This window comes from Trifolium pratense, linkage group LG2 (assembly GCF_020283565.1).
Source record: "Trifolium pratense cultivar HEN17-A07 linkage group LG2, ARS_RC_1.1, whole genome shotgun sequence".
Classification (NCBI taxonomy): Eukaryota; Viridiplantae; Streptophyta; class Magnoliopsida; order Fabales; family Fabaceae; genus Trifolium; species Trifolium pratense.
This window is the reverse complement of record NC_060060.1, coordinates 26,728,998-26,744,943: the sequence shown is the minus strand read 5'-3', so window position 1 is coordinate 26,744,943 and position 15,946 is coordinate 26,728,998. Positions and strand designations below refer to the sequence as shown.

The 15,946-nt window shown below is 30.5% G+C and overlaps 1 protein-coding gene across 1 annotated transcript; it reads right to left on the bottom strand.

Annotated features, from left to right (window-relative positions):
- Positions 1–3,965: 3,965 nt before the first annotated feature.
- Positions 3,966–7,098, bottom strand: LOC123911656 (transcription factor HHO3-like). Its single transcript, XM_045963121.1, has 5 exons — positions 6,058–7,098; positions 5,709–5,968; positions 5,110–5,389; positions 4,929–5,005; positions 3,966–4,557 (listed from the first exon to the last, which is right to left on the bottom strand). Exons 1-5 carry the CDS (start codon positions 6,173–6,175, stop codon positions 4,207–4,209), a joined length of 1,086 nt encoding a protein of 361 aa, XP_045819077.1. The 5' UTR covers positions 6,176–7,098; the 3' UTR covers positions 3,966–4,206.
- Between the last annotated feature and the right edge of the window lie 8,848 nt (positions 7,099–15,946).

The window sequence follows — 15,946 nt, the reverse complement described above, 5'->3', positions numbered from 1 at the left end:
GGTTAAATAGAGGTATTCATGGAATACATTTAAATTTATAGAGTATTAAATTAAAATAACAATTTACAATGTTTTTATTTAGTCTTAGTGATTTTTGTGTTTTGTTTCTTGTAAAAAGAACCTGATGGAATAGTTAGCATTTAAATATTTAATCTTTAGTTTAACAATTTAATCTTTAATTTAAAGTTATAGATAAATTAACAAAATATTAAAAATTAAATAGTTAAATTATTAAACTAATGATATTTAATTTATAGATAAGTCATTTGGAACGTGTAAACTTTTATAAAAAAAAAAGGGACTAAAATTAATAATATAAAACTTAGAGGAACCAAAATTTGAAGAAATGTTTTAAAGGAATTAAAAATAAAAATTAATATATTTAAAGGGAAAAAAAACATATTTAATTCTAATAACTATTTAGAGGGAGCACACTCTAAACGAGCTCATTTACCCACTCCCATTCTTGTCTTGTTTTCTTTTACCTATAATATTTAACAACCATAAACAATCTGGCAAACCATTATTTTCTTTTAAAATTAAAAATAAAAATTAATATATTTAAAAGGAGTAACTCGTTGTCACATTAATCTATGAATGTATTAAAATTGTAAATATATCCCTAAATATCTATTTTATTAGTTATTTTAGTCCCTTGAAAGTATTTTTAGATAGTGAATTTTTTCTTTCTGTTACCATGATATTGGTAGAAAGTTTCTCCATGCACACAAGGTGAGTGAATCGAACCACTGACCACATGTTTAAGAGGATCAAAATGCTTACCACTTGAACTAATTAATTGTTGGTTTTTTTAATAGTGAATTTAAACCTTAAATATATTTTGTATTAGACAATTTAGTCATAAAATTACTATGAAATTAGATATTGGAAATTCATTTACAATTTCAATAAATCAATATAACAACGAGTTGACTAAAATAATAATTTGTCGGCCCTATATTCACTCAAGGGACAACTTAGGGCAAGTCATATATATAGGTGCTAGCTAAGAGCCAATCCCCACTACCTACCTCATATATATATATACACTAAATTAAATTTATTCGAGTCTTAAAAATCGATCTGATCACGCCAAATCTGTTGATGGATATATGGAATCTTGGTGAAAGTAATTAGTTTGGAAAATCTGACCGAATATAGTTTTAGATGCTGCTACTTACACGCACAATAGTAAGAGGATAATATAAACAAAAGAGAATATACCATGTACAATTCGTTAGATAATATAAACAAAAGAGAATATACCATGAAATTAGAAAAATGATATGCTTCCTTTGTTATGGAATATTCGGATGTGGACCATAACAGCGAGACCATGATATGAATTGCACACTCATATCAAACATATTGATCAACGATAATTTATAGAATAAAGTTTCTTCAACGACTCTTGTGCACTAGAGAAATGAAGAAACGACTACGAAATATTTTAGACAAAATTTAGACTCATGTGAACATATTCTTGGATGTGTTTTTCTGTGTTATGAGTATCTCTCTATTTATAAAGAAACTTATATCATTTGATGAAGAAAAATAATCATTGAAATATATCATGCAATGTTAATATGAAATAAAACTATGATTCACTCTTGTAGGTTATTAAAAGGTTTCAAGACTAAACCAAAGAAACTTTATTTCAAACTAATGATTGCATTCTTTCAAGTATATTTTGGAAATCCTCCCAAAGAGGATAATTCCTCGCTCTCCGTCCCCAAATTTGTTCCCCGTCCCCATTCCCGATCCCCGCCACGGGAATATTCTTCCCCCGATATCTACAATTTTTTATAATTTTACGAAGCATGAGACTAGTAACTTGCTATTTCTTCATGTGTATATATATATTGCATCTTTATCTTTTAAAAATAAAAATACATTTTGCATCAATAACAGAATAAAAGGAGTAGACAGTGTCTACACTATGTATGTACTAATACACCTTTTAAGGTTTCTTAGAGTAATGAAACAAGAAAACAACATGATCACCCTAAGGATGACTCTTAGTTTTCTATCATATTAACTACAATATTAAAAAGAAAATGATACCAAAAAAAAGAAAATGATATTCACAAAAACAAAAATAAATGTAAGAACATAACAATTAAAATGAAACAAAAGTGGTACGTTAATTACTAAATTATCCTTAGTATATCATCCATTAACATTTTTTTACATACAATAAGAAAAGTTAATAGCAATTCAGTGATGATTGACGCTGTACTTAATAGGAATGACCACAAAATTAGATTAGACAGTTCAATGAATCAGATACAAATGGTGAAAAAAAAAGTTAATAGCATACTTAATATGCATATTTTCAATATTAATTATTACTAAATTATCTTTGATGTATATATGGATATATTTACTATTTGAACTTTGTTCAGAAATTATTTATCTTAGTTCATCGTGATTCAGCTGGCGTGAATACGAAATGATGTTGTTGAGATGTTGATGAGATGATTTCTTGGTCTTTTGTGGGGGAAAAGGTACCTGCAAGATTGTTAGCACTCCAACGCTCAAGTCAGTATTTGAATGAAGTAGTAATCGGAGGCGGAAATATTTCATACCTAGGAATTTATGTATGAATGCTTATATATAGAAGAATATTAGGGTTTTACAGTATAATTGGGTCCCCATGTGCAGAGGATCAACCACATATAACACCTAGATTGTCCTTTGCATGGGCGTTTGACATCTGTCCGTGCTCGTTGTTTGAGTTCCGTGGTCGTTGCGCCACGTGATTAATCTTATCCTGTTTTGATGAGCCTCAGTGTGTGTTGAACTTTTAGCCGATCCGAAACAATATTGACTTAAAAAGCAAAGTAGTAGTATTAAGTTGAGATATGTTTGGAAAAAAAAAGCGAGCAATAATTGCATCTACTAACTTTGTTCAAAAAAAAAAATTGCATCTACTAACTTAAAAAGCCATTTTTTTAGGGTCACTTTTATCTTTTAAAAGTTACTTATAATTAGGGATAAAAGAAATATATTAATTTATTGTTATCACAATACCTTACGCGAGTCTGTTTGATATGCAAAATACAAGTACTTGAAGTATTAGATAGAACGGTACAAGACAGAACAACACAGGATAAATATTTTAAGATATTGAACAAATTTTGTATTGTACGATATTTGGTGGACAAAAGATTATTTTGGTATTTTAGACAACTTGTGCAGATGACAAAAATTTGTCCTATGATTCAGTGGGGGACCAAAAACAGTTTTAAAATCAAACACAATACAGCTGAAGTTGTCTTATTCAATCCCTTATTTTTTAGAAGATGAAACACATTCTAATATGCAACTTCTTTGTCCCACAAAAGGTCAAAATAGACATTGTGTTCATTGTAAATATTCTGTAGGATATTCTCAGATTCTTCCCTTTGGAATCATTTATAAGCCGCTAGAATTAGAATCCTATACTATACTATATCCCTATCACAAGCATCCAAAACAATATTTGGACTATCCATCTCAAAAATTATAAATGTCCTCAATGAGTTACACGTATCTTGATCGAGTGCTATAAATTAAAACACAACTGAATAATTATTTTCATCTTTGTCTGTACTGTAGGGATCAATTTGATCACTAAATTGACAAATGTGAAATTACCTCCATAAATTACATACACTAATTTGTTATTTTATAAATTTTTGAATTAAATTGTTCAAGACTTGAATTAAAAAAATAAATAAAAAGATTGTTCAATTATAATTGCAACTTTTAGAACAAAAATGATGATTTTTTTACAACAAGCCAACAAGGGACCCCACGCCGCTGTACAAGACTAGAATATGGTTGAACTTAAGTGGTTGATGAACCCCTTTCAATATTTAAAAGATTTAGAGTTTAATATTTATTTGAAAATAATTCTTGATCAGACTTTAAGTATAACTCTGAATTATCAAGATTTTTCTATTAAAAAAAGATGGTTAATATAAAAAAACGAATTTCATTGTTTTCAAATTCAAACAATGACAATTTCAGTTCACTTGTTTGCTAACATAGCTAGAACTAGAATTGTGATTTATTTACTTACAAAACTGTCACTTTTATTTCACTATATTTTCACCTCTATAATCTAAGTCCACAGAAAGCAAGTAAAAGGAAAAGTCATAAGTGATAAATTATATTTTCTACTACAACATGGCTACAAAAATGAATTATTTTTACATCAAATCAACAATGAGGTGAAGCGGTTATGTTATGAGTGGAAGATGATGATGCAGGGGAGTTAGAATGAACAATAATTCCTTCACTATGATTAGTCCTTTCTTCAGAATTTGAATTTTCACTCAACTCTAATTTCTGAAACTTTGGCTTTATAACTGTGGTTGTAGTTGGAGGATGTATAGCCACAGGTGCATAAATTCCAGTTGGAGTAGTAATTTTGGCTGATTCCCCTGACACTGTTGTGGTGGTAGCTACTTGTGGTTGAACATAAATGTTCCCCACCAGGAACATAGGAGTTGATTGTGTATTCGCATTGTTGTGAATTACCGGACTCCTCCTTGTGTGCAGACGAAATTTCTGTCGATCATATCCCAAAATCAAAAAATTTAGACCATAATTTTCATCACAGAACTAATTTTTTTAAACAATCAAGTAGATCATCCAATTATATTAATACACTGCTCAATCTTAGCATGACCAATATAATAAGGATCCGGATTCTCTGCAGTCACAATTTTGATAGTCGAGGATCTTGACCGTTAGATGAAGGTCAGACAACTCATATCTGGTGTAATAAGAATAGGAGATGTCTAATCTTCATTCATGGTAAAAAAATGCGTCGATTACAAGGTTTACTGGCTGCAAAGAATCTAGGTCCGGAACATATAAAATGATAGAAATCATAGAAATGGAACTAGAAATTGAAATGATAAAAATACTATACTAACCTGCAAATGACTTTTAACTTCGTCGTTGGTGAGGCCATCAACTTTCATTAGTTCTCTTATCTGTTTTGGCGTGGCAGCTGCAATGCAACATGTCAAACACAACTCAGAATTGCATTGGAACAATTGATAACAAGTAAGAACTCATTGTATTTGCTGATGAGAATGAGATATATTTACTCACTGTCTGAACCGCCGAGTTGTTGAAGAGCGTGCAAGAAGCACTTATGCAATTCCTGTGACCAGCACCGACGCTGCTTCCTCTGTCCTTTATCATCTCTTTTGCTACTGGTTCCGACAACCGGTTCAGTAGAACTTGTAGCAGGTACTTGTGGTGAAGTGGTTGATTCTTTACAAGCTTCTGATGCATTACCCTTTTCCGCAGCAATTTCCTCTCTGTGAAATGGATGAAATGCACCACCACTTCTCTTCACTTCCACAACATTTGTTTTCCTAGGCACTTCCTGAACAAACATTTCATATTCTCTTAATTTTTTTTTTCTTTCTTTCTTTTCATAACGAATCAAGCAAGCAATTCAAAAGCAACACTTTCATTCAATGTCTCAGACAGTTCCATTAATAACTTGAAAGACGCCGCAAAAGTTCTAATCAAAAGTATCATCAGAGTTCAAAACACTGATAAATAACCAACATAACTAAACTACTAATTTATTAACATTTTACTTATAAAATAAAAATTCAATTCCAAACAATTAAAATCAACTTTAATTTACAAGGCTAAGTATTAAATTATTAGTCTCTGTAGTTGCGTGCAGAAGATACCTCTTTAGCAGGTGGTGGACTGGGATTCCACAACTGAACGGATGTTAGCCAATCAGATTTCATCTTACGTGATGAATGTTGCTCATCATAATCATCATCATCTTCATCATAATCAGGTGTTAACGCTCTTTTCTTGATAGGAATAAACTCCTCTAAAACACGACCTTCTTCCATCGATGTCTGCTCTGAACACTCTGTTTCTCCATTCAAATTGTACTCTGTTGTTATTCCAGACAATTGTTGCTTACAGTTTTCAATGGCTGCATCAAATTCACACATGAAAAAATCCCATAAAAAATATGAAAAAAAAAGGTATTTTTTTGGTTCTTCTGGTATATGTTTTGTTTACCTTGAGTAACAAGTTCGAGAGAAAGAGGAAGGTCTCTTGGGAAAACTTGGATTTTCTTCTTTTCTTCCTGAAGTGCTTGGATGTAGTCATGAAATCCCATTTTGTGGTTGAATTGCATTGGAATTGTTGTGATTTAGTTTGAATTGTTGTTATTGAGGAAAAACAGTTGGTGGAAGAGGGTAAGAAGATGAATGTATATAAGGATTGAATAGCGTTTTGTCCAAGCACACAAAAACGGATCCACCAATGAAGAATATGGGATCTAAGCAGAATCAAATTTTGGAATAAACCCGGAAGAGAGAGAGAGAGAGAGAGAGAGAGAGAGAGAGAGAATGGGAGAGTGGTTGAGAAAATAGAACAGGTCGTCGCATACAAAGGAATCTTTGCTGCCATTTAAATTGTTGCCATTTCTTTAAAGTTTAATCATTGTTATTACCTAACTAGCATAATACCCGTGCGTACTACGAGTCGCGACGTTGCAGCGATATTTTTTTTTATTGTAGTGAGTATTATATAGTATAAAATTAGTGACGTTATAAAATTATTTATCATTGTGAAGATTGTTGTCTGGTGTATAATAACAATAGAGTAAGGTAAAATTACTTGTGATAGCATGATCGAAAATTATTTTTCAATCATTTTGAAACAAATGGAGTGATAAATAATATGAGATAGAAATGTAGAAGGAAAGTGATTCATTATTTCTGTATCAATCACAGTACATTGGTGTATGAGTCCTATATATAGATCTGAGATAAGGGTGACTAACTATTACAAGAGAGTTATTATAAACTGATGGACTAAGTAACTTGTAAACTAGAACTAGTGTTAGTTTTGACTAATTCTTCCTACTTCGTGTCACCATGAGCTTGTTGCTAATATATGGATTCCTACTGACTTGTAGCTATTTTAGCATCGTTGATGAATATATATCATGCGCGTTTATTTGAATTATAAATATTTATATTAATATATGATTAGAAATATAGATCTCCATAGAAATTACTTCTATAAATAAAAGGAAAATGCTAAACAATATCCCCGGAACACTAGTTAAGGATGCAAATATGAAAATTTTATCTCGTAAATTGTGAATTCAATGCTTTAATGATGTAAAAAATTATTTTCTCTAATAATTAATTTTTTCATTTATTTTCTTTTTTAGTATGTTTAACTAGTGCTCGTGAATACTATTTAGCATGACCCTAAAAAAAAATAGGCATGCATATTAATATATGAATAGTAATGTAGATCCATGTTATGTAGAAATATAAGATCCCATAGAGATTCTAAAAAAAAAATTTAGGCCCGGGTATTTTTTGGTTCCTAAAAAAGCTCAAATTTAGTTTTAAATATCTATAAAAAATTTAAGTGAGAGTTTTGATCCCTCAAATATGTGACGCCACATTTTTTTACATTACTTTTAGAATTTAATTTATATGCGCCGTTAGTGTAAAATTATTTTAATACGTTCAATAATATACCAACACATTATGTATGGTATTTAGAAACACATGATGTGTCAAGTTCGTTAAATGATGTGGCCAACACATCATTGGATGCATGTGTAAAAAATTTTTACACTGACAGTGCATAACAATTAAACTCTTAATTTTAACCAATCCATGTAGAGGCATGCATATTAATATATAAAAAAATATAGGTCTCCGTAGAAATTATAAATATTAGACACGCATATTAATATATGAGTAAAGATATAGGTCTCGATTGAAATTATAGAATACAGACACACATATTAATATATGATTAAAAATATAGGTCCTCATAGAAATTTAATCACCACATGTGTCCATATATATATATATATATATATATATATATATATATATATATATATATATAGAGTTAGGATCCGTTGACACCAGGTGTCAAACTTTAATTTGACACCAAATCTCAACCGTCTATTTCTTTTAATCAAAGGCTAATAATAGTTTCCTATATTAACTCATGTGTGTATTTATTTAGGAGATTCCTTATTTTTAGGTTGCATAAAAATTTGATTTGTTGTTTTACCAAAAAAAATTGATAAGCGTTCTACCAAAAAAATAATAATTTTTTTTTCTACAAAAAAAAATTGATTTGCTGTTCTACAAAAATAAATTGTTGTTATCCCCATCATTACTATTCCTCTTGCGTTTTCATTCTCTTTTGCTTAACTGTCAATGTCAATTGCAAACTATGCACATAAACAACCTACTACCAAACTCAATTTAATTAAAATTGTTTTCTATACTAAAACCGATAAAATTGAATTTTTATACCCATATATACCATGATTGATGATTCATATATGTACTTGCTTTCAATGATTTATAACCTATATGTCCAATAGATTCATAAACTCAATTCATACACCATGAGAATGAAAACGTAAAGGGGAATAGTAATATTTGGGGTGATTGAATAACAATAAATATAGGAAATTATTATTAGCCTTTGATTAAAAGAAATAGACGGTTGAGATTTGATGTCAAATTAAAGTTTGACACCTGGTGTCAACGGATCCTAACTCATATATATATATATATATATATATATGGGGTTTTCTAACTTAGACCCTAGTTAGGTCTAAGTTAGCAAGGTGCACCTTTTTAATTGGACCAAAATACCCATTCTTTTTAATTAATTAACCAAAATACCCATCAATGGACGCGGATCCAGTGTCGCGCGCGTACCGAAGGACCATGGTTACAGACCGTTGATTTCCATCAGACAGCCAAGATCTGATCTCATCAAGACTGTCTGATCAATCCGACAGCCCAGATCATCCTGATCCATCAGATTCCAGCGCGTGCGCCACACTGGATTACACCCTGGAGAGAGAAAAATTTGCTTTTTAAAAGTAGGACACGTGTCACACAATGGTTGGCTGGACGTGATTTTTGTTCATTTAATACTTTGAACTCAATTATTTCGTTGTAAATTAATTTTTTATTTTTTTTTTATACCAAAATTCATAATTTTTTTTTTCTACAAATAGAGACTTGGTTCGTTTGATTTGGACACCGAAAAAAAAATGCAATTTTTCACTACCTTAATCTCATTTTTTGTCTACTAAATACGTTACTTGTGTGTTGTAATTTAACACGCACCACTCAACCAACTCACTGAAACCATTATACCAGGAAAATAGTAGATAATATTCTGGAACTTTTGGTATATTTTATGAAATTTTTGGAGACCTGAAACTATTTTTAGTTAATTAAATGAGATAAAACGGTAATTAAAAACTAGTGTTTGCTTCTGAAACCATTTTACTGGTAGAATGGTTGCACATAGTTGTATTCTGAAACCATTTTACTGGTAGAATGGTTTCAATGAGTAATTTATTAATTGTGTTTGCTTCTGAAACCATTTATCTGGTACAATGGTTTCAGAGAGTTGTAATCTGAAACCATTTTGCTGGTAGAATGGTTTCAGTAAGTTGATTATTAGTTATTTGCTTCTGAAACCATTTAGCTTGTAGAATGGTTGCACATAGTTGTATTCTGAAACCATTTTACTGGTAGAATGGTTTCAGTGAGTAATTTATTAATTGTATTTGCTTCTGAAACCATTTATTTGGTACAATGGTTTCAGAGAGTTGTAATCTGAAACCATTTTGCTGGTAGAATGGTTTCAGTGAGTTGATGTAAGGTAGTGAAAAATGAGATTAAGGTAGTGAAAAATTGGGTTTTTTTTTTCTGTGTCCAAATCAAACGAACCAAGTCTCTATTTGTAGATAAAAAAAAATTATGAATTTTGGTATAAAAAAAAAAAAATTAATTTACAACGAAATAATTGAGTTCAAAGTATTAAATGGAAAAAAATCACGCCCAGCCGATCAGACAGCGACACGTGTCCTGCTTTTAAAAAGTAGATTCTTCTCTCTCCAGGGTGTAATCCAGTGTGGTGCACGCGCTGGAATCTGATGGATTCGGATGATCTGGGCTGTCTGATTGATCAGACAGTCTTGATGAGATCAGATCTTGGCTGTCTGATGGAAATCAACGGTTTGTAACCATGGTCCTGCGGTACGCGCGTGACACTGGATCCGCGTCCATTGATGGTAATTTGGTTAATTAATTAAAAAGAATGGGTATTTTTGTCCAACTGAAAAGGTGCACCTTGCTAACTTAGACCCAACTGGGTCTAAGTTAGCAGCCCCCTATATATATATATATATATATATATATATATATATATATATAATTAACACAATAAATTTAATAACATAAAGATAAAAGAAGAAATTACTTAAAAACATTTTATTCATAAAGTATTCTTACAATTCTAGAGGCAAGCAAACTTCTTCAGTTTCTGACTTCTAAAATTTTTGCATGCTTTCTAAAGAGAACTAAACATCCTTTTATAGGAGAAGGATGAGTTCGGACTTCAAAATAATAAACTAAAATACATAATACTACAGTCCTAATTCCATCAGAAATAACAATTATTACAAGATGACAAAGTAACAGAAAAAGTGATACAATAATTTTTAAATAATCCAAACTAAATGGCCGACAAGGGGATTCCTTCACCGAAAGTAGATTCTTTTAATAATTCCCTAAAAGCAGCTTTTTGATAATTCATGCAATTATTCCAAAAATCTTTTAGAGATCCATTAATCCGTAACAGTCGTCTTCATTTTGAATATCTGTAACGCTAGTAATGCTAGTGCTATCGTTATCTGATAAGACTGACATTGCTTCCTTTAATTTTTCCATATACTCCCGAGGATTGGTAATGTTCTTTAATGAATCCAATAACTGTGGTTGTAATGCTGAAAACTCAACGGGACCAGGTACTTGAGATTCTTTGCAAAGACTAGGATTAGCTGAAAACCAAGCGTTTAATCTAGCTGGAGAGATCAATTCCGGATTGAACTTACTCCACCATTTAACTGAGTACTTTTTAATTAATTGTTGTGGCATGGGTTCTTCCCATAATGGAGCTGTGGACAAGGTCCATGAAGTGATCCAAGTAATTCCAAAAACTGCACAAAAACAAAGCAGAGCTTTGTATTGTGGACAGGTAGTAACTTCCTTAAAAACATTAAAGGCTTCCTGAGCGAAGTCTGGTAATATTTTCACAATCGGACCAATGGTGTAAAACCATTCTACGAACCAGTTTGGGAAACTAATTGATATATTTTTGTTAAACCATATAAACCAAGTATGATTAAAAGGCTCAATATCCAAAAAATGATACCAAGCTTTCATATAATCAAAATAATTGTAACATTGCGGGACAAAAGTCCTGCTAAAAGCTTTTTCTTTGTGAGGAGGCTGACTCCAGTCGGCTGGAGATAAAACTTTATTAATTTTGAATTTAGAGAAGGTAATTTTGTTTGAGTCTTTCGGGTCGTAATGATGGGTTAAAGTTATAGAGTCTGTATCTATTAGAATAAATTCGTAATATTTTCTTGTTTTGAAAAGATTTGAATCTTCTGGCAAATAGAAGAATCCAGGGGGTAATATTTTTGACACTATTTGAAGTAATGAGAAATTTGCTGGGCAATAGGAAGGTTCTAATGGTAGAATAGGTGTAATCTGTTTTTTAGTAATGAAAGAGGATTTTTGAGTAGTTTCAGGGGGTGAGTAATAAGCTAATTTAGACGGTCGTAGTTTTTGAGGAGAAGGACTTGCAAGCTGGGCAGAAAAGTGTAATGGAGATATTAGGCAAGGCCTAATTCCTGGTTGAGGACTAATTTTTGAGGTAATGGATTGGGGACTAGACATAATTTTATTCAAATAAGAAGGTGACCCTAAGGTTAAAGTTTTATTTGACGAAGATGATGAAGATCCTAAAACTAATTCTTTATTGGTTACCTTCGGAGGTCCATAATTATCTCGAGGATCTGATTTTTCTTTACTCATGTTTTCCCTGCAGAAATTCTCTTGTTAAAAAGTCTGGCAAGGAATTCTTAATTCCCTGTATATGCTCAATTTCGAAATCAAAACAGGAGAGTAATGATTGCCATCTAGCAAAGATATGTTTTGAAACTAAATTTTTTACATCTTTTTGTAAAACACTGGTTGCAGCTTTACAATCAGTTTTTAATAAAAATTTCTTAGAAAACAAATCATCTTGAAATTTTGTAATGCATAAAACAATTGATAAAATTTCTTTTTTAATAGTACTATATTTTAATTGGGCTGGGTTCCAAGTTCCAGAATAATATCTGACTACTTGTTCCTTAGCCATACCCGGTAGTATTTGCTTTAAAATTCCTCCAAATCCAAGATCAGAGGCATCTGTTTCCACTATTAATTTGGCTGTAGGATCTGGTATTCCTAAACAAGGTAATTTTTTTACTATTTCCTTTAATTGTAATATACTCCGAGTCATTGTATCATCCCAAGGTGGTGGATTTTTCCTAAGTCTCTTAAACAAGGGGATACATATAATTCTAAGGTTAGGGATAAAATCTGACACATAATTCACACATCCTAAAAATCTCTGTAATTGAGTTTTATCCTTTAATTCATTAGGAAATTTACTAACAAACTCTAATGATCTACTAATAGGGGTGTACATCCCTTGTGTTATGTCGAAACCTAAAAATCTAATTTTAGTTTGAAATATTTTTAATTTTTTCTCTGATAACACTAAACCATTATCTTTAATAATTTGAAAAAATAGTTCCATATGGTGAAAATGCTGGTTAATGGACTCCGAAAAAACTAATATGTCATCTAAATAAACTATGGTAAAATCTGAGTAATCATTAAATATGGTGTTCATAATATTTTGAAATTCAGAAGGAGCATTCTTTAGTCCTAAAGGCATAACGTTCCATTCATAGTGACCAAATGGTACCACAAATGCCGTTTTATATTTATCCTTTTCTTCTAATTGGATTTGATAATATCCTGATTTTAAATCAAATTTTGAATAAATACTTTTATTATGTAATCTACTAATTAAATCTTTTTTATTAGGTATAGGATACCTAATCCATTTTAACGCTTTGTTTAATGATTTATAATTTATTACTAATCTAGGACTTCCTCGTTCTAATTCAGATGCATTAATAACATAAAATGCCGAACAACTCCAAGGAGATTTACTAGGCCTAATTAAGCCTTTATCTAAGTAATCTTGTATTTCTTTTTTGCAATAATCTAGGTGTTCTTGATTCATTTGTATTGGTCGAGCCCTAGTGGGTATATTTATTTCTTCAAAGTTTGATTCATAAGGTAAAGAGACAGTATGTACCTTTCTTTTCCAGAATGCATTAGGTTGTTCAGAGCAAAGATGTTTTTTAAATTTTTCTAAAACATTATTAATTTTTTCTTTAATATTGGGTGTTTTTATTTGGTCCTCTATTCTTTTTAAACGTATTTCCTTATTAATAAAATTAATTTGTTTTTTCTTTTTATTTATTAAATTAATTTGAGATATAGCTTTTTCTTGTACAAAGTTTAAATCTCTAATTTTTGGTTTATCTAAAAATTCAAAATTAATTTCTCTATTTTCATTTACTTTAAAGGGATAAAGTAAGGTTAAGAAAGGTGTTCCTAAAATAATTTCTTCTGTAATATTTTTAACTAATAGAAAGGAGGTTATGTAACATATTTTATCTTTACAAACTTTAGCGTTGGATAACTTATACGAAACTTGTAATCTATTACCATTAGCTCCTCGTAATGATTCTTTAGTTTTTTCGTAGAACTGGGTAGGTATTAATCCTTCTTGTATGCAGTTTAAATCTGCTCCAGAGTCTACTAATGCAGTAAATTCATAAGTCATATCTCTGATTATTAAATTAATCTTTGTATACCATTTGTGAGAAATCATTTTTTCTATTTTATTAATATAGATTTCTTCTTCTTCGTTCTTACTAGAAGAAGGAAAAGGAATCATAGTTCGTAGCCTATTCTGTTCTTGAATAATTAGAGTTCCTTGTAATTCTAGAATTTTAACTTCCAATTCATCATCTCTATTTTTTAATGATTGAATTTCTTTTTTAAGGATTTTAATTTCCTCTTGTAAGTCTCTTAAGGTTATGGGATTCTGAGAAGGTTTCTTAAAGAGTTCCATAACATCTTTAAATTCTACTTTATGTAATTCTTTCTTTTCTATTTCATTATCGTCAATTATATCTTTAATCTGCCTCATAAAAGCTTGTTTACTTTCAGATTCTTCCATTTTGTCTAATATTCCTATTAAGGTATTAGCTTGATGATTAGTTAAAACATTAATGCTTTTAATGCAATTATTACAGTTACAAAAATCTATACCTAAGCATTCTTCTGATTCTTCTTCACTAGACTCACTACTTTCAATTAAATTGTTAATCTCTTCAACTTCAGATTCACTAGATGAAGAGAAATCGTCGTCTGATAATAGCATTATATTTTCTAAAGTACGAATTAAATTGTTTTTTAATTCCTCTGATATATTTAAATTACTAATTTGTTGAATTTTTTCTTTAACTTTGCAGTCATTGGCGTAATGACCAAATCGACCACATTTATAACACTTAATGTCTTTATTTTTGTTATTATTTTTCTGGTAAGAGTTTCTACCTTTCTTTTTTCTTGAATTCTTATAAAACTTTTTATTTTCTTGATAATTTTCTTTTTGGTAATTATCTTTCTTATAATATTTTTTAAGATTTTTCTTATTTTTACTAAAAGCTTTCTTTTTACTCTTAGGATTACTAGGAGCTCTTATGGGGGTAGCACCGTATTGTTCGCAGAACGATCCCAGTTCTCTTTTATTATTTGCTTTCTCATTTTTAATCTTATTTTGTATCTTATAATCAGTACAGATTTGTAATCCAGTTTCAACAATATAATTTGATATTTCTCCCATAGTTAATGAGTTAAAGGGTATCTCTCCGTTGTAGTTTTGTCTAATATTACCTTTAACTTTTTCTGCAAATAATCTAGGTAATCCACTAATAAATCTTTCTTTCCAATAAATGGCCGCTCCATCAAGACGCAGACATAACTTAGAAAGAAACATATCTTTATACCAACGGTAATCTGACATGGTTGGACAATAAAGATTTAATAATTGATCAGATGCTCTTTGTTGTAATTTTAAAGGTTCTCCTATAAAAAACTTAGTTATCGCATATAATAGGGTTGTAACACAAATTTCTTCATTTGTTTCTAGTTTAACAGCTGAATCAATTTTTAACTTATCTTCCTCACTGAGGATATTATCCCACCAACCTTTTAATTGGCCTGTAAACCCCATTACAAGCATATCTTTTGTTTTCCTATCTGAATTCTTTTTAATTTTGAAGGCAGTTGCTGCCATAGTCATATTCTGAATAATATTTAATATATGTTGTTCAGATGCACCATCTATGTTCCACTCTATAATACAGTCTCCGGAGTAACTGTCTCCGATAAAACTATTTCTTTCCTCAAACTGAACATCAGCAAAGGAAGGCCTAGGATAATAATTTCGAGTTTTAGGCCGAGGGGCTTTGTCCAAACGAGAAATAATATTCTCTTCTTCATTTCCAAGTGATAGAGTGTTAATTTTAACTTCTGATGTTGATCCTATATTTAAGACTTTTAATCTATCTACTAATTCATCTAATTTCTGTTCTGGATTAAATCCTAGAGTCAAATCTTTAATTTCTTTATCTGTAGGTATATTATAATGATAGATTGGCCTAGTAGGGTCAGATACTTTAGTTTCTAAAGTTTCTGGTAAAAATTGTTCTACTCTATCTAATTGTTGCGCCATGGTGTGTAATATTTGATTAGTGTAATTTAGTTGACTATGAATATTATTTATATCTTTCTTTTGCTCTGTAGAGTTAATTATAACTTTAAAAGGCGAGGCTTCTATTTCGATGTTTTCTTTAGGTGGTGTAATTTTAATGGCTTCAAGAGGAGGATGAATAGCTTCAACTATCTCC